Source organism: Aulonocara stuartgranti (assembly GCF_965226115.1).
Source record: "Aulonocara stuartgranti genome assembly, chromosome: 19".
Lineage (NCBI taxonomy): Eukaryota > Metazoa > Chordata > Actinopteri > Cichliformes > Cichlidae > Aulonocara > Aulonocara stuartgranti.
The window spans coordinates 7,050,265-7,069,910 of record NC_138955.1 but is presented as its reverse complement, the minus strand read 5'-3'; the positions used below and the strand labels follow the sequence as shown (position 1 = coordinate 7,069,910).

Below are 19,646 nucleotides of genomic sequence, written 5' to 3'. Positions count from 1 at the left end.
GCTAAAACAGGTTGTCTTTTGTGTTTTTCAGTGATTTTACTTTGTCATTCTGTAATTTTTAAAAGCTAAATTAAACCATAATCCAACGTTTAAAATAAAAAATGTCTTGTTTTTCACAGTTTTGTTTTTCCACTTTGAAAAGAAAATCTAATAAATCATTTTTAAGGGTTATTCCACTTCTAAGTGAAATTTTATCTATTGCCATATTGCCACAGTTAGAAAGTGAGAAACAAGCCTTTTGTAAACAGCACACTAATTCTCCTGATCCGGAAGCAATCCATTTGCTTTAGCAGAGCACAAACAATGGAAGTGAATAGCAGGTGCTAGCATGTTGTGTGCAAAAGTGATTAAAATGACTAACAAAAATGAAAACAGTAATGAAAACAAATATTTCTTGGGAGCTCAGTAATCATGTTCACGGCAAATGAAAAGTGCAAAAGTAACACGGAAGATTTGCAGAAGCTGATTTAGACTTGAGACTACATTGCAGTTACAACAAACACCGCTGTAAACATCCACTGCATGGTGCATGGATATAACGCAACAGTTGGAAAAGCCTCCAGCTTCCATAAACAAACACACACAGCCACTACTATACAAGCATGGTAAGCTGCAGTAACAATGGATGGGTCTTTGATTTGTTGAAGAAATATTGCACAAATAGCATGTTGGTTTATAGACACTGGTCGGCAGTGGCTTCAACTGCTGTGTTATAACCATGTGGAGGCTTACAGCAGTGCTTTGTCGTAATGTAGTCCCAAGTCTAAATCGGCTCCTGAAAATCCTTTATGTCAATTCATACTTTTCATTTGCAGTCAGCATGATTGTTGAGCTCCCCAGGAATACTTGGTATCATTATTGAGTGATTTTAATCACTTTTGCACACAAAATGCTAGTACCTGCCATTCACTTCCATTGTTTATGCTCTGCTAAAGCTGCTGCCAGATCAGGAAAATGACTGCGCTGGCTACAAAATTTTTTATCCTGTGTGTTTATGTTGCACCTTATCACGGAAACAGGTTTCTATTCAGCAAATTATGTTCAATGACAATGGCAATAAACATCTTCGGATTGTAATTCTGAAATGCTTTTTTCTCACTTATACATGGCAATAGACATATCTTCACTTAGGGTTGGAATGTCCCTTAACTCATTCAGTGCCAGCCACTCTCAGATTTCATACTCCCCTCAGTGCCAGAGATATTTAGCTTTTTCACTGATTTTGAAGGCTCACAGAATATTTTGTTCTATGACTATGTGAATTCTGAAACCACCATGACAAAAATGAGTCTCTCTTCTTTCAGCAGCAAAAAAAAATGTTTCTACCTCTGTTATTTAGAAATCTGCAGTAGAAAAGAGAAACTTTCATGACAAAACACCTGTTTCTGGATCAAAAGCGCTTTGTGTAAATAGGTTTTTCTAGCAGATCAGTGACTTTGATGTAAATATTTCGTGTTTCAATGATTCATGCAACATCTCAACTATGTTTTACTACTATGAAGTAAAAAAATCACCTGTAAAAATGTACTTTTGGCAGATTATTTTTTGTATAAAAATAGTTGTTTATAGACAATTTCAACATTTGGAAAATTTATAAGAAAAAAGCGACTGATTTATGATTCAGAGAGTCTGTGTGTGTGTGTTACTCCCGCATGTGCACAAGTGAGTGCGCGACTTAGTCTGTTCACCCCCCACCCGGCCATCGGTTCGTCTATCAACAATTTCTGTGCGTCTTATGCAGCAAATCGTTCATTATTCTGGTCCCTGCTGCCTTCAGAAGTTTCTAACAGGAGATACTGGTCAGATAAATCCGGTTCATGTTCACTGGAATCGCTAGAAAAACCATGACGTCAGGCTGCAGACACCTCAAGCTCGAAATAACGAGCTGGATCAAAAATCGCGCCACAATACTCGTTCTCAGTAGAGTGTTCGGATTCATTTTGACGTCTAAAGACGTCTATGGCACTGAATGACTTAAATACTCAACCCTGAACAGAAAATCCATTGAACAAAACACAAAGACCCAACAGAGACATGCATTCAAAACTAAACAAAAAATTAAAAACCAACTCAAGTACTTGCGCTGTATTGTTTGAAAAGATCCTCCTCCTTCTCTCCAAGATAGACTATGAGGCAGCGAACAGCAATTTCTCTGCGCTTTTCAACTGTGTTGTCCTGATTGATAGAAAAAAATAGAAGGTGTTCAAAATACTCTTTTTCAGTGGAAAATGTGCCCACATTACAGAACTGACAACAGAAACTGAGTATTTCAGAGGTTCTCATTGTTGAGTGAGTTGAGTGTTTCCTTGATATGTGTGATTTTAGGCTACCCCATGACTTAAATGAACAAAAACAATCTAGGTAAGGACATGGCAGAGGCTGTACACTGGGGATATGGCGTAACCTATAATGTTTCATCAGCTCTTCCTTAGTGGAGGTTGCAAATTTACAGATTTTGCAAGGCCAATCCATACTTCATGATTCTGAATTACTCAATTCAAGCTTACTTGTTAAAGCTTACTTCAGAAGGTCCCTTGGTATTCGATACCAGGAGAAGATGATGGTTTGAGCCTTTGTCCTGGCAAGAAACACAGCAAAGTAACTGAATATTTTGGTGAGATTCCCACTTTCTTTAGAAGGCTGACCACGTCTTAACTGGAACCCCTAGATCTGCAACGCCAGGACAGTGTATAACACCAGAAAGTTGTGCCTGCACAAAAATACAAAAGATGGTATTTTCAACTTCACCTGTGAGTCTTCAATACAGTGAATAAGTTTCACCTGTCAAAGCTGTGTGAGCTAGAACCAAACATTCAAAACTACATAGACCTGAATACACTGGGTGCTGGAAGGCCTAACGTGGCTTTCCATAGATCAAATATACATAGAGGTGACATGGACTGGGCCAGTCTGTTGGAGCGTGTATCCCCAACGACCGCGATCTTGGAGGGGTCTCCACTCGCCCCCAGTGCATGTATTTCTGAGGAATGTGTTAACTCAAAAAAAAAAAAAAAAAAAAAAAAAAAAATAATATATATATATATATATATATATATAAACTTAACACCCAGCACGCCCCTGCGGGCGGTTTATCCTTCAAGCTCGGGTCCTCTACCAGAGGCCTGGGAGCTTGAGGGTCCTGCGCAGTATCTTAGCTGTTCCCAGGACTGCGCTCTTCTGGACAGAGATCTCCGATGTTGTTCCCGGGATCTGCTGGAGCCACTCGCCTAGCTTGGGAGTCACCGCACCTAGTGCTCCGATTACCACGGGGACCACCGTTACCTTCACCCTCCACATCCTCTCGAGCTCTTCTCTGAGCCCTTGGTATTTCTCCAGCTTCTCGTGTTCCTTCTTCCTGATATTGCTGTCATTCGGAACCGCTACATCGATCACTACGGCCGTCTTCTTCTGTTTGTCTACCACCACTATGTCCGGTTGGTTCGCCACCACCATTTTGTCCGTCTGTATCTGGAAGTCCCACAGGATCTTAGCTCGGTCATTCTCCACCACCCTTGGGGGCATCTCCCATTTTGACCTCGGGACTTCCAGGTTATACTCGGCACAGATGTTCCTGTACACTTGGTTATGGCGTTCCATGTATGCCTTGCCTGCTAGCATCTTGCACCCTGCTGTTATGTGCTGGATTGTCTCTGGGGCATCTTTACACAGCCTGCACCTGGGGTCTTGCCTGGTGTGATAGACCCCAGCCTCTATGGATCTTGTGCTCAGAGCTTGTTCTTGTGCTGCCATGATTAGTGCCTCTGTGCTGTCTTTCAGTCCAGCTTTGTCCAGCCACTGGTAGGATTTCTGGATATCAGCCACCTCCTCTATCTGCCGGTGGTACATACCGTGCAGGGGCCTGTCCTTCCATGCTGGTTCCTCGTCTCCCTCCTCTTTCTTGGGTTTCTGCTGCCTGAGGTATTCACTGAGCACTCGGTCAGTTGGGGCCATCTTCCCAATGTATTCTTGGATGTTCGTTGTCTCATCCTGGACTGTGGTGCTGACACTCACCAGTCCCCGGCCCCCTTCCTTCCGCTTAGCGTACAGCCTCAGGGTGCTGGACTTGGGGTGAAACCCTCCATGCATGGTAAGGAGCTATATATATATATATATATATATATATATATTTTTTTTTTTTATCAACAAAAGCAAACATAAGGTGTGGCATGACAGGACAGAATCATTTCTGACAGTAAATACGAAAAAAAACCCCAAACTTTTTTATACACAAGCTACAATGTCAATAATCCCACTTGATCTGTTTTCATTTCATTCTCCAAAACCAAATTGGAATCAATGCTGAGTCAGCAGCTATGGTCATTTTTGTGCACCCTAGTGTTGCAAAAACTGGCATACTACTGAAACCATATGTGGGATTATTGACCTTTCTTGCCTTATCTGTTTGGAAAAATATTTAAACATTTTCCTTATTTACCATGGGTGAATACATTCCTCAGTAGAAAAAATGCACTGGTGGCGAATGGGGACCCAACCAAGATGGCGGCCCGCTATTGATTTTTTTCTTACTTTCAACCTTTATTGAGGCATATCAATGTTACAGCCAGTGCCAATGCACGTCGCCTCTACGTCTCTACAAAACACGGAAAGTACCCAAAAATTAGGGACAGCTAACTAGCCTACCATATGCGGCACAGTGCACTTAAGTCTGGTCTTTTACCTGTGAAAATAGGCCGAGCAGCCGGTGAAGAACCGCTCTTAGCGGTCAACAGACACACCGGACTAATAGCGACGGCACTTCCTGCGCAGAAGCCAATGGGGTTGAACTTCACCCCGTAACGTTACGAAAATTTAGAAGCGTTTCTTAACAATTACTAACATAAAATGCTTCCCTTCAAAAAATAAATTTCACATTTCAAAAATAAAATCACAGTGAACACAACTTAGCTTGGCTAGCTACGTTAGCATAGAAGTTTGCGCCGGGGCTAACAACGTCCGCTATCTTTTAAAAATTATAAGACAATTACAGTGGTCTGCATTAGAGTAACGTCAGTGTTAAATTTTCCAAAAAGAGCCCAACAATTTATGCTATCGCGGAATTAGCTGCTGTGTGTATATTAAAACACACAAACGCGGGGGCAAGCTAAGATGTATGTTATGTATGTTACGTCGTTGTTTTAAAGTAAACTAACAAAATCCAGAGCGACTGCAGATATGTGTAATTTCGCATAAAATTACTCACCGTTCGCGACGAACACAGCTCTTGATAAACCTTGAACACGTGCTGTTGAATATGTCCGCTTGTGTAGAAGAAGGGAACTGTGAGCTGTTTACACGTCATCAAGTTGTATTTTACATCGACAGAACTTAAAATTATGTTGTTTTTTGATTAAAAGAAGATTTTAAATTCAGACAAATCACGATTATATATTGAGTAAAGAGGCATAATTTATGTGTCACCCGAACTCAATAAAATAAAAATTTTAATTAGGAAGTCTAACAGTATTTATGAACTTGATTTTTCATTTCACAACAACATATATATGTAAGTAATGACTAAAGATCCCATTAATTACTTTTTAGAGTGTATAAAGCACAGATAAACACGTGCATCTCTCTCGATAACAAACAATCACAAACCTTTGTTTTCGTCTCTGTCTGACCTTATCAGCCTTTCTCTAAAGGCTAGCCTAATATCCTCAGAGCCTAAACCCAGACGTACATCAAAAACCTGTGAGCCTGTGCACATGAAAGTCTGTTTTTCGAGAGCTGCTCATCATCAGACTGCAACACTCGATGCTTTCACTTTATTCTCAGAACATGAAAAAGAAGAGTGCACATGGTAGCACATCCTGAGACACCGAAGCCTTCTGCATTAAAATGTATTTCCCTTTATAGGTGCATGTATAAAGATAGTCCTTTCAGTCTAAGCCAAAACTATAACGTCTGTACTCCTCCACCACAAACAAAACCTCCTTATCAATCAGCATGAGTCTTGGGATAAAAGGACACGAGGCACTCAGCTTTGATGTTAAGCTCGTTGAATATTGTTGTCAATTTTCAAAGTTAGTTATGGCGGCCATCTTTGTTTGCCAGCGGGCACGCGCTACATTACGACTTTAACAGATACGGTAAGCAACATCTGGCTTTGTGAGAAGTTCTTCCAGCATTTACGCATGTGTGAAATATTGCGCATATCTGCTGTCATATTCCAAACTGATGTAGACGGTGCGCATAAACGTCCTATGAATCTTATGAGCACAAACGACTCAATCAATGAGTATCAAATTGCTAAAATGTCATAATACCACCAGCTGCTGGTAGAAAATAGCCTGTAAATTAATCAGCCTAATAACTTTGAGGCAGCTGATTAATAGAAGAAAAACTAGACAAAAGCAGCCTCCTTACTGGCTTTACTTTGCTGAGAAGAGTTTCTCTAACAGCTCTCGTGTCTTGTGGGGCTCTGATGGTACAACAGAAGGTGCAGTAATAAATCATGTGTTTCATTGCAAAGCATCATAATAGCTCACGGGTTATTCAATATTGAAATGCTGAGGCCTGAATGAGAATGTAGAGAAGAGTCTTTGTTTCTCTTTGAAATCAATGTTTGCCAAACATGAGTTTGATACTCGGGTGGATTTTTCACCAGCATCAGGGCGCGTTTTACTCAACAAACCCCCCATTTAAAGTCTCACATATAGAAATGCAATAAAAATCATCTTCTTTAAGAAAACTGGCCTTAAGCCATTAAATAATAAGGATAACAATCAAGGACAGAGAGGCATTAGCATGGCTAAGAAGCATCCTCCACATCAAGTGATTATTTTTTCTCCCCAACTTAGATAACTAGGCTAAGTAGGACACTGTGGAACTGAGAAATAGATCATTATCTCACTGGAAAAAAATAATGTGTTGAGAAATGATTCTGGCAATTCAGAAATACAAAAGCCTCTTTTATGTTTGGTCTTCTGAGTAGTGACAATGTGATGTTCATTTTCTGCTGTGCACCCTGTTTCAGAAGCCTGGAAAAATCTTCTGGGGTAACTCTCTGGTCCTGCTAACAATGCACCCTGTGCCCTATTTCGACACGCTAATGCATGCATTTATTGTTGTACGGGTGATGATTAGACTGTTGAAAAGCACACAGAGATTTCGAAAAGACCTGTTGATACATCTGTCTTTTTCTGAAATGGTTACAAGCCCATCTGCCAAGTCTGTCTGACGAATCATGCATTTGGTGGGAGATATTAACATATTGAACACAGGGATATCTAGCCAAGGGATTACAGCAACAAAATCCTGCATGGATCCGATAGAGGTATTAAAAATGAAATAAGAAAATCGCAGCCCTGCATCAATCTGTTCTCTTTTGCTCCCCTAACTGCGGGTGATTTAGGAGGTTTAGCAATAGTACTGATCCAGCCTCAAGATAAGTCTTCCGCTCGCTCACCCTCAATTTTTTTCACACACACAAGAGAAAAAACATCTTTGAACCTTCAGAGTTTTTAGTCAGTACTACATACTTGCTGTATGCAAGGTCAGTATCCAGTAAGTTACAGTACTATTATCAAGTTTTATGTTGAAGGGAGATGTCAAACATAAAGCCTGGGGGCCAGAATCAGCCCAACAAAGACTCCAATCTGGTCCGCTGAAAGGCTTTAAAAAATATATGAAGGAGTGTATTGATTTTTACATTTTAATTGGATTTTCATACGTTTTAAAGGTTTTCTTTTTGATAAAGACCTCCCCCTTCCCATTCATAATCAAAACTAGGATTTGGGATCATGGAGTAAGATATTCTTACTAGTGCTTTTTTTCTACTGTAGTATCCACACTTATTCTTTCTTTGCAGGTTTACTTTCCCATGTTCATTTGGTAAGTATCGCCATGACAAAGTAACTCTACTGAGTAAAATTTAAACAGAAAAATCTGTATTTGGTACTGGTGTGTATAATATATTGAAGAGATATAAAATTCTGCCTTAATAGGACTTTGTCCCACTCTTATTTTAAATGAGCTACTGTCAGCAGTGTTTCTGAAAGAACCTTGTTCCTAAAACAGGCTTCATTTTAACATGTTCAGAAAATCAACATGTATGAATTTCAACTGAATGTTTATTCAGTTTCTTTCATATTAAAAATCTGAAAAGACAAAATACTTAAAAACAAAAATAATCTATTGTCATTATCCTACTCTGATCCTACTCTGACAGCAAAGATGGAGGAATGAAACTTGAGACAAAGATGAACACATAGGTACACAGCCCACCTTGCACCGTAAATCTTGAAAATAAGTCATGCTTGTTCCAGCAAACTATAAAGTATTTTGGATATTGCAAATGTATTTAACAATTATTTTATCAAATTATGTAAATATTATATGTACACATGAGGCCCCTACGATGGGCTGGTGACCACTCCAGAGTGTGTCTGCCTCTTCCATGTGAGACAGACAAACTCCAGTCGACTCCTAAGCTGTTTAAGCATAAAAAGGATCAATGCATTGATATATTATATATATATGCTGTTAACAGTGGTTCAGTTGGAGCACCAGTTTATTCCCTTCAAACTCTGAAATGCAGTTTTTCAGTTTCTCCCTCAGTATCAAAACCATTCTTGTGCTGTTAAGCTGAACATACTGATCCTAGCAGAAAATTACAAATTTTTAGTGACTCCCGATAACAGTCATATTTGAATATCTTCATACAGGCTACATCGACTTTCGCGGTCTGCTCAGTGAAAAAGGCTGATGTGGAGCGTGTCATTTTTTAGATGATAAACTTGTTTAATTCCACTGTACTTGACAGAGCGCTGAGAATATGCATGAGTGAGTATGCATTATTAAAACAGCCTGTTCAGGCACCCCTAATGTAATAAGAAGAGGGGTCTTCCATGTTAATCTTACCGGCATTCCCTTGCTGCTGACTGTGCGTGTCTCAAAAGTTGAAGTGATTTTCCAGATCTTATTTCATAATTATCTGCAGCATTTGCATATTTTCCTGAAGATTTCAGAAGAAGAGAAAATCTCACACCCACTCCTGTTAATTTCTTTTGTAGAGAGATCAGAGAAATAGTCAAAGTGACAAATGTCAGTCGGCTGAATATATTAGCAGGAAAAAGGCATAATATGAGGCCAATTATCCTTGTGTTTATAGATAAAAGCTCAAATGGATGTCTATTAGAGCTAATGTTGCAACTGTCATTTCGACTAATTGGTTTAAAACCCAAGATGCTTCTTTCTAGTCTCAGTAGAACTGTAAATGCTTTCTGCCCCTGCACTGATTCATATCACCTTTAGTTTTAGCAGAAACATATTTCTTTGGTTGCAGCTCTTATTGATTGCAAATATTTTTTAAGAGCCAGACCGTGGATGCGTCTAAAACTATGGGGAACAAATTTTGTGACACTTTGTCATCTCTAGTGTGTTTATCAATCTCTTAACAGCCCCTGAAAATAGACATACCGTTGGCAGGCTTGGGCTTTGAAAATGTCCCCAATAAACGTTTATCTGATTTGCTATTGTCACCCCTCATTAGCCATCATTTCATTCACCTAAGAGCCGAGTATCAGCAAATCTTCATCTGCAGGAGTCGCAGCACAGGCACTTGTGTGGCTGTAAGTCCAAGGAGCTAAGGGAAGCACATGTCAATAACAGTCAGCCAATTAAAATCACTCTTCATTAAAGCTGTGATCTCTATTGATTGGCTTCTTCATTTCTCATCTATCAAGTCAGTAGACTGCCTTGAAGGGTTCAAGGGATAGACTGTCTGACTAAATCAGTACTAAAGCTGCCAATCCACCAACTACAGGAAGCTTGAAAAGTGAAATAACGCCAATAAGAAATGTCCACTATATCAAGAGGAAGCAAACTTAAACTTTTGCCTAGCCAATCAAGAGAGGACCCAGGCCCCACGATAGCAGCGGATCAAAAAGCTTGGTTATCTTCTGGAGTCATTCCCTTAAAGTCACTTTCAAGAAATTCTTCCAAATAAGGTTGCCTGAATGAAATCAAAAGAGTCAACGGGTCATGGTCCACTTCAGCTTGTATAACCATGTCCTCCAGGTCTGCTTCCTGCTTCTACTTCCTCTCGCCATCAGCAGTAATCAGCAGACCTGCATGTAAGACCTGCTCAGACTTCCTCTCTCCACCAGATCATCTGCTGCCACATGATGTTACCTCTGTTTTGGACCAGCGGTCAAACTCACCTGTTGCTTTTCTGTTTTTTTCACTGACACTGGTCTACTCCACCATTACACTACTGCTGAACACTCACCTGCTCCCCCCTTCCGCTCAATGCCTCTCCGCAGCACTCTGAAAATAGCAAAAGCTTGGACATCTCACCTGCCTGCCCTCCTGTTCGCAGTTTCCCCCAAGAACACTGGGAAAGACAGAAAAGGTCAGACAACTTGGTTCATTCATCTTCACTTATTAGTTGCACCAGCAAAAATTAAAGTGAACACACATTTCATTAGCTGACTAACAACTGCCACAATGTACTGATAGCTTGGATTTAGGCTTAACATTCCTCAATGACCCATTAATCTTGCTTAGCAGCGCACCTCTCGGGTACAAGTTCAAACAGGCAGTCTTTACTTGATGTTACAAGTGTCAGGTACAAGGGAATTTAACATGAGGAATGTCTGAGCATTTCATTCAGTCAGCAAAGACAATCTGGCAGAGTAAGGATGTAGTCATAGCACAGTTACACTCACCCAAGTAAGCTTCAGTTTGTCTCAGCAGCTCAACTGTTCTGGCTTAGTTAGGACAATTTTAGTAAATGGTGAAATATCCTGTCACCTACTTAATGGATTTATCACTCAAGACAGCTATTTTGTAGTCAACTGTTGATGAGGAAGTGTCCAAGTTCTATTAACAAGTTCAAGTCCAAGTTCTCCCTCTACCAGACACATAAATAGTAACTGGTGATTAGTTAAACAAAGTGGACTTACTCAAGCACAGTACGGACCACTTGGTGTGAGTACACTTAGAGTGGATCCCGCACATGTCACATCAAGCAGTCAAATGCTTGGAAACAACAAGAGAAAGACAAAAGTAAGAAACTAGAAAATTATGGGAACAAAAGGGCCTTTTGTCAGATTGATCTGTGCGAGGTGTGGTGAAAGATTGAGGACGCAGTAGACGAAGGGTGAATGCAAAATCCAGAATTTATTCCATGAAAAGAGCTCCTAAAAGGCAGTCCAGAAAAAGGGTTAGGTTCAGGGAAAACCACAAGGAAAACCAGAGCTAGTGGGCCAACTTAACAAAAGGCAAGAGAAAACAGTGACGATAAACGTAACCAGGGAAGAGGAAACAGGAGAGGAACACAGCTATAACTAATCACAGCAAAAGCCAGACACTGAGACGTAAACTAAATACCAAACACTAGACACAAATTACCAAAATAAAACAGGAAATAACCAAATAAGAGGAAGATCACTCAGAATAACTTCACACACAAAGGGCCATAAAACCTTTAAAAGAAATAAATTTCTTATTACTACAGAGTAGATGTGCTTTTACAATACTTTGGCTGATTACCAGATAAAAATCTATTACAAACAATTAAAAACTGTCTAAAATCTTTATTCTCAGGTCTGAACTTCAAGCTCACTTGGATTTCTTATGCATACTAAATAGTAGAAGCATGAGTCAAGTAATATGGAGTTAATTAGTGACACCAAAACTGCTGTTATATTTTTAATCACTGACAATAGTGAGCATCTGTCATCCATTGTGCTTTTTTATGTCAAATAGATACTAGAAGCTGAAGCAGTTCAAGCGCAGAACAGCTCTGCTTGTATTAGTACACTGACATCGGCTGTTTCACCCTTCACCATCATTGGCTCAGACAGCAGCTGTACGGCAATCAGCTGACTAGTCGCATCCAATCATGTTCACGCTGTGTACAGCATGGCCTGACACTTCTCACTAATATGTTCATGCCAACACTATTTACTACCACATCTCTCTGTTCAACATCTTCCACCTTGTGTACTATATTTTTGGAGCGGCAATTAGATTAAGATGTACTGGTTGTTTTTTAAGCTTACGGACTCTCTTTGTTTTCTGTGAGTAACTTCAAAGAGCAAAGCATTTGCAACCAGAATTCTTTTGGAAGTGTTTCTGATGGAAATTACAGCTTTTCTGGAAACCCTCACTTTAACCTCCTTAGACCCGAACTCTTCCATGGCATGCATTTTTAATTTCTCTTTGCTATTTGGGCTGTTTGGGACCTGATTAATGTAAAAACATAGAATTACCAGATTTTTTTTTAACTTTGTTTGTTGTTTCTGAGAGAAATGCGATCCACATATGAGGATATTTGCTTTAAATTTCAATAGAACAGAGGCACTATAATGTCCTCGTAAGTGGAAATCAGACCCTTATAGAGCAAATTTTTGTATTTTGGTCTAGACATCCCAAAATGTGATGTCCAGATATGTGGAAGCCAGGTCCTAGGAGGTTAACCTTGACCTTTAGAGCAAATATTTTCAATCTAACGATATCAAACGCAGAGACAAGACTGTTTTTGTCAGTGACATCAAAACTGCCAAAACGTCATGAAATCATTTTCTGATCTAAACAGCAGGAAATGTGTTTAGGTCGAAGCCAAACTGTGGCCATAATTATTGGTCCACTCTTTTGAGCCATGTTGCTGTGCCTTAAGCGAACCGTGATGAATAGAACAGCATCTGTTGACATGACGTCAGAATGGGTTCTTAAATGGTGTCAAAAATCAGTCAAAAACAGCCTGCTTGATGATGACTTTTATGTGAAGGTCAAATAGAAGATCTGCATTGACCCAAAGGCTTTTGTGTCCTCTTTTTTTTTCTTTTGACTCTCTCTCTCTCAAAAAGATGGAGGGGGTCAAGCAGCAGGGTGGGGGTAGGCGGTAGTGACTTGACATGAATTGTAAATGAGTGAATAAAAGTGTGGATGCGAGTGTCCATCTACACAGCACTGCTTCAGCCCTTTTCCCTTCTTTTTTGCTTACTTCGATTTTATACTGTCTTGTAAGCATACCTAAATGTTAATAATTCTAGTGCTTGCAGATGCATTTCTACCAAGCTCCCTGTTTTCTTGCAGACTCAAAGGCCTTGAACTGTCAGTGTCTTCCCCCCTGAGCACATACAGCGCACTGTATCAACTTTCTGGTTCAGCAGCTTTGATAATAATCTGACCTCACCTGTTTGGTTGACTTGGGGAGTTATGATTTTCATTCTGCATGCTGTATGAACACCGCAAAGTGGGAGTAAGTATTCATCTCGCAGCCGCATCCTTGCTTTATTTTGCAACGGTTATATTGTGGCAACAATCCTCCTGTAATGCAATGTCATCTGATGCTGTTTTGTCCTGGATTGAAGCCATTTTCTACAGATCACTGCCAATTAACATTAAAAGCAAGCAAGATATGGCACTAATGTTGCCTGATAAAGAGCGCGCACACACACAAGCACACACAAAGAACAACACGTGAAAAGGTCACGATGACAAGGTGATAAGCCGGTGATAGATATGAACTTTGGCAAAAAGCAAAAGCCAAAATAACCGCCAAATATTGCTGAATTTAATAGAAAGCAGAAGAATGTGCTCGCTCCATACATAACGGTATAGTGAGTGTCATGAAATAAGGATATTCCTCAGAAATAAGTCGCTATTATGGATCTGATTTATTCAAAGTGGCATTTCAGAAAATGTGTGCACAGCTGACAGACCTGAAGTAGGTTATTTGTACTCCTACACCTAATACACTGTGAAAGTCTGGGGCACATCTGGCTCTCTTTCAGCTTTTACTTCTGCCTGGAGGCTGTGTTTCCTTATCATGCCTCATCTTTTGTACACTATGTTTTACTGCCCTGACAAGACACCAGAGGTAACAAGTACATTTACTCAAGTAAGATGTATTTAAATGCAGATCTGAAGTTCTCTAGGTCTTTAATTAATTAATTTAAAAGGAGTGTAAAATGTTTAGATTTACTTCTAACTGCTACAAACTTTTGTACTTTTACTTAAAAATTTTCCCTTTCCTAGATTAAAAAAAAAACAAAAACAGATTCCTTACATCTCAGTATATAATTATTGGTCGTATGCTGCCAGAGTGATACAGAGGGAGAATTGTAGGACACAGGAGATACTTTAAACTATCTTGAAATTATTCTTTAAGTAGAATAAATGGATGCAAACTACTATATGCCACAAGGCTGAATGCAAAGGTTTGATTTTGATCTGAGTGCTGTATGTCTTCCTCCTCTCTCTCTCCCTACTTTCTTGTATCACTTGGTCTAGTCTCTTGTTATCTAATAAAGGTGAAAATAGTTATCCATTTTTTCTCACTTATCCAATTCAAGGTCTCCGGGAGTGGTTCACGCTTAATATAATAATATAATATTGCTTTATTTGGAAAACTGTCAACTAAATATGGTCATTTTGTATCGTACACTTGCAAAATCTGACTCCTGCCTTTTACGTTTAAGTCCCTGAGATGCCAGCAGATGTTGGATGCCAGCTCATGTGGATGATGGTCCTCCATGCTGCAAAGGTTTCACCATGGCAACGCTTTGGCATGTGCCAACGAGGCCCCTGGCAGCACTCGCTCTCCTCCTCAGCGATGTGGCAACCCCGGTGTTCCAGGCCACCACATTGTTTCAGCAGTGATTAATTACTGTCCTGATGAAATGTGAAGGCTCTGGAAATGTCACAGGGATGACACGAGCTTGTCAGTGTGGGCCAGCAGGGAGCAGCGTATCACACACGGACATTTGGAAGGGTACAAAGTACCAACCATTATTATCTGAGCCGGTATCAACCAATTCAAATTAATTTGTCATGCAACTATTAGCTCACAGCAAGAGCAGTAAACATCTGATTGTACTTGTTATTTTAATGCCCACAAACACTGAGCTCTTTGGTTTCTCTAGGCTGTAAGAACACAATACCATCTCATGCAAACATACTGTATGTTTGAGATGTCTGCATAAGTCTTTAATCCATATTTTTCCTAGTGGAAAAAAAGCAAAGGAAGGTATCGCTTGATGAAAACCACAAATGGCATACCGAATTTCCCTGATGAATTGGTCCATTTACTGAAATAAATTGAATTGATGCAAAGGATCCCAGAGGAGCAGAAAATTGTTCAGCTATGGATGAAAACCTTCGCCGAGCTTCAGCAGCTACAAGCAGCCAAGCTTATTTTGTGTTACAGAGCTACTTATTACACGTAAGACTTGTAAAGATGTGCTGACAGCCTCTGTTTATCCCACTTAATAAGAGCAGATTTTTTTATTTTTTTTGTCTCTGAGCTCAAATGTTTGCTAATTAACTTGGGACAAAAAGAGGAACAAAAGCAATTATTTAAATGAAAGACTCAGATTTCCTTTTGCCATCATATGAAAGATATCATGTGTTGAAGCTCAAATGATGAGCCTCCATCACAACAAGTATCTATATGGTGAAGAAGATCTCTAGTGGTGTTGAAAACGAGTATTTCTATGACTGAGCAGACACAAGCATTAATTCATGGTTTACCATATGTTAAAAAAAAAAGCTGGAGATGCGTTGTTAGACTAATTACTTGTTAGGGTTACAGTTTTCAAAGTCACTTTCAAGAATCCTTAAATGGCAGGGCGCATATGCTTGAGCCTGTGAGAAGCATCATTGTCAGAATTTATTGATTTTGATCTTGTTTTCTTAGTTTCCTCTTTTGGCAACAAATGGTGGTATATCCATCTCTCGTGAGTGCTACACTGAGGTTGCGAAACATATGGCAAAGCACCAGAGTGAATGTGGGAGCAGATGCTTTTGGTTAATTGAAATGCATCTGATCTTGAATGATTAGTGTCCATCAGAGCATTTCCTTGTTTGGTGTGCTAATGATCGGGCTGCTGTGACAGCGTGTTTCCTCATGCTGATTTTATGGGAAATTTAGCCACACACCATTACCACTTCCAGATCACTGATGTCAGCATTGTAGGTCAATTTTTGAGTAGCATCAACTCATCTGGATAGACCGAGAACAACGCAGTTCATTCAGCAACGTCAGTGCTGTATGTTTACTCGGGATGCATCTGTTTACTTATAAATGGATGCACCACAGCAGTAACTCAAAACAGAAGGGATCAAGATGGATAAACATGTTGTGTTTGGGGGTTTTCAAGGTTTAACAAACAAGTATTTATTTATTTACTTATTTATGATGCACCTATGACTCAAGCACATAAACCAGAGATGTCAAACTCATTGTACATTGTAGACTACTTTGATCTTAAGTGGACTAGACCAGTCAAACTCCCCTTTATGTCAGTGTAAATAAGCTTAACTACACATTTAATCTCTTAAAAGTGTTAATGTGAGGGAAAGAGATGCAATTTCTACAGTCAGTCTCAGTTTTTCAACATGAAAAATTCATGTTTTGTTGGGTGAGGATCGACCGTGATGACTTGTAGTGACTCATAAACCTCTTTTCCATTATTACCTCCTCGGTTCGACTCGCCACGACTCGACTCGGATCGACTGGTTTTCCATTACAATTTAGTACCTCCTAATGTGCGTGGTTGTTGTCATAGCAACACAGGTGGATGTGGAGGCACAAATATACCTGCTGCTTGGTCTGTGGCTTTTTGTCAGACTCAGGAACCGCATCGTCATTTTTTGTAGCCATTTCCCTCATTGCCGGGTTTCAAAAAGGGCGGTTTTGATTTTCGTGAATGAGACACTCTCACAACTCATCGAGACTGACCAGCCAATAGGTGGCATGCAGTCTCATGACGTCATATTTTAGTACCTGTTCTGATCATTTCGAACCCTGGCTGACCAGGTACTAAAAAAGTATCTGGTACCAGTTACTGTGACATAATGGTCAAAGTAAACTGTAGCACGATTTGAATGGTTTACACATCATTTATCTTTGAAGAAGTCTCCACTAGTTTGAAAGCTGCCCAGCTATCATCGTGGACTTTAAAACTTAAATTAGTTTGATGTTTTGTTTTTGTTGTTTCAGTGTTCTTTCATTATGCAGAGGTTGAATGCGTTCCCTTAAAAATGTACAACAGTCAGTTGAAAGACATCAGAAGTCTGAAACAAAAGATAGAAACTATCTAATCAGCTAAATGGCAAATTACCAACTAAAACAGGTCATTTCAATAAATATCTGATGGAGGATTTGCCCATTAGGCCCTTTAACTGTTACAGACAGCACCCATCTATTTCTGACTTGTTCATTTCTGACATGGAAGAGGTGGAGCGTGACATTGCAATTAGATACAGTGCAAAAGACTTCAAAGACACTAACAGTTTTCACTCAATTTTCACAGCATCCCTGCTCAGCGTCATCAAAACTGAGATTGGCATCAAACCATAAACAAAATGAAAAGTCTTCAGTATCGTGTTTTTCAGGTATACAACTGATCAGTCACTATCAACACATGTTAAGCTGTTTGTCAGTCAGATATCGGTTTCCAAAGAAAATTAGGTTGTTGACAAGTGATTTTTAAGAAGACATAAACGGCATACTGGAGACAGTTGCTGTTATATTTTAATCATTCTCGCTTCAAACCTTCTACCAACATCAAAGATAGCGTGTGAGGCAGAAGTCAGACGGATATTCACAGATTAGAAGAGCGCTGGAGCTGATTTACAGGAGCAATATTCCTGCCGAATGATAATTTGCTGTCTCATTTCTATATTGGTGGTGACCTCCTGCCTCTTGTGCTTTTGAAATGTTCATCTGATAGCGAAGGTGATGCTCAAAGAAGGAAATATGGACTGCGAGTTCTCCAAACTATAGGATTATACATGCTTCCTGTTTCATCAGCAAATGAGCGGGCCTGCGGTATAGTGTGGTCTCCAGGGGTTTTGTTTTCGGCTTTGTGTTTTTTTAGCACATCTCTTTAAGTAATTTAGTTCAGACTGTGCAGTTTTCTCAGTTTCACGCTGGTCATCGGCTTCAGGTCCTTCTCATCTTGCTTTATCACGTTGTTTACTTAAAAGAAAATGTTTGCAACATTTTTTTAAAATTCAGACTTTGAGGAATTTGTAATAAAGTACACTGCTGAGCATGCAAACATCAGTTACATTAACACACTTCACCGGACAAATCTAAACAAAGCAAACATCAGCGGCTGTCCTTGGGCTTGGTTCAGGCTGGGCAGAGGGGTAACCTAAAGACTCAGAACGTGTGTAATGAGGATTTTACTGCTCGTGGGGACTAGAGGAAAACAGTAGTCTGCTGCCCTGGTGGCTTGTGCCGGGGATCAATGGTCATTAATCTTTCTAAAGAGACTCTGGCTGCACTTTTTAGGGGGTAGAAGGATTGCTGACCCAAGTACAGGACGTCTTTCTGGGTCCAACAAGCAAGGTTTTCTCTGTTTGGATGCCACAGCACTTCTCACCTGTTTTGCCTAGCTCAAAGCAGAGCTTAAGGTGGAGACAAAGAATTAAAGCCAGGACACAACGTGAAGTTATTGACGCTTTCTCTTTTTTAATTATACAGAAAAGGTTTTTTTCATTCAAATATTTTTCTGCAATTAATCAGGTTGTAGAGCAGTTTACTGTCACTGCCACTCCTTTTTTGTTTTCAGCTATTTTAGAGGTTAAATAATATAATATAATAAAACCTTCTTGCCCACATGATAATATAATTTCCCCTTTCCCAGAGGATCAGTAGCTATAAGGTTGCCTACCATGGGTTATGGGTGATAGTGTGTTTGGACCAAAAAGCACTAGTATCACTATTATACTCACCCTTAGGAAAGGTTTTTAGAGTGCTGCAAAAAGCAATAACCTGGCAACTCGTGCAAGGTTACTAGAACTAGGTGTCTTGGTTTCTATCTTCTTATCACACCATTTTAGGTTTAGGCCGCACAATTATCAGTCTGTCCTTTATATATGTGTCCTTTATGTCTACATCACCAGAGAGGCCTCTGTAGCATCAACATAACACAGCAGTCTACTGCAGCTCAATTGGTGCAGAGCTAGATGCCTGTGGCTCCTTATGGAATAGGTCATTGCAACTCCCTAGGTACCCACAGCCCGCCTCAAGCTGGGCAATCCATAGCCAACAGTGTGCTGCCTTGCCACAATCCAGGAACTGACAGCATGTTGCCTCTCCAGCTCTACTCATCAACAGGACTGAATGTCTTAATCGGTCCTCATGAAATTCTGACTTCCTCTACAGAAGTGGAGCACAATCACAAGACCAAAGTTAAGTGGTGATCAACACCTGGTCAAAATGTTGGGATGATTTTGGCTTTGGGAGAATTAAGATGACTGGGAAACTGCTGGTGGAGCTTTCGCTGTGGTCACCGGAAACACTCTGGATTCAACCACTAGCACTAGCATTAACTAATTGTTAAAAGGAGCTCCAGGATACTAATTATCAAGCTCACAGTAAGCTAACAGACTGCTGAATTTGACACAAATCACTTCTCAGAATGCAATAAGCCAGAACACCCTTACTACATAAGTGTCCTCCAGACCCATCCAAATATGGGAATACTTTAGGTATGTTCTGTATAATGCTTCCATGTCTACCTTTAGCAAGAAGATTCAGCCAACAGAAGTGACCTCAATTAGGAGAAGAGAAAAACTCTGTCTGCATAATATGCTTGCACTAATGACTAACCCTGCAGGACATCCTAAGTAAACTTCAGCGGCATGCCAGGCGATGCACCACTGGCTATTAGTTCAGGCTC

At 40.0% G+C, this 19,646-nt stretch overlaps 1 protein-coding gene across 1 annotated transcript; it reads right to left on the bottom strand.

Annotated features, from left to right (window-relative positions):
* Nucleotides 1-2,321: 2,321 nt before the first annotated feature.
* On the bottom strand, nt 2,322-4,086 carry LOC309696206 (uncharacterized protein; the record flags this gene model as incomplete). Its single annotated transcript, XM_082517366.1, has 2 exons — nt 2,322-2,710; nt 3,283-4,086. 2 exons carry the CDS (start codon nt 4,084-4,086, stop codon nt 2,633-2,635), a joined length of 882 nt encoding a protein of 293 aa, XP_082373492.1. The 3' UTR covers nt 2,322-2,632.
* Between the last annotated feature and the right edge of the window lie 15,560 nt (nt 4,087-19,646).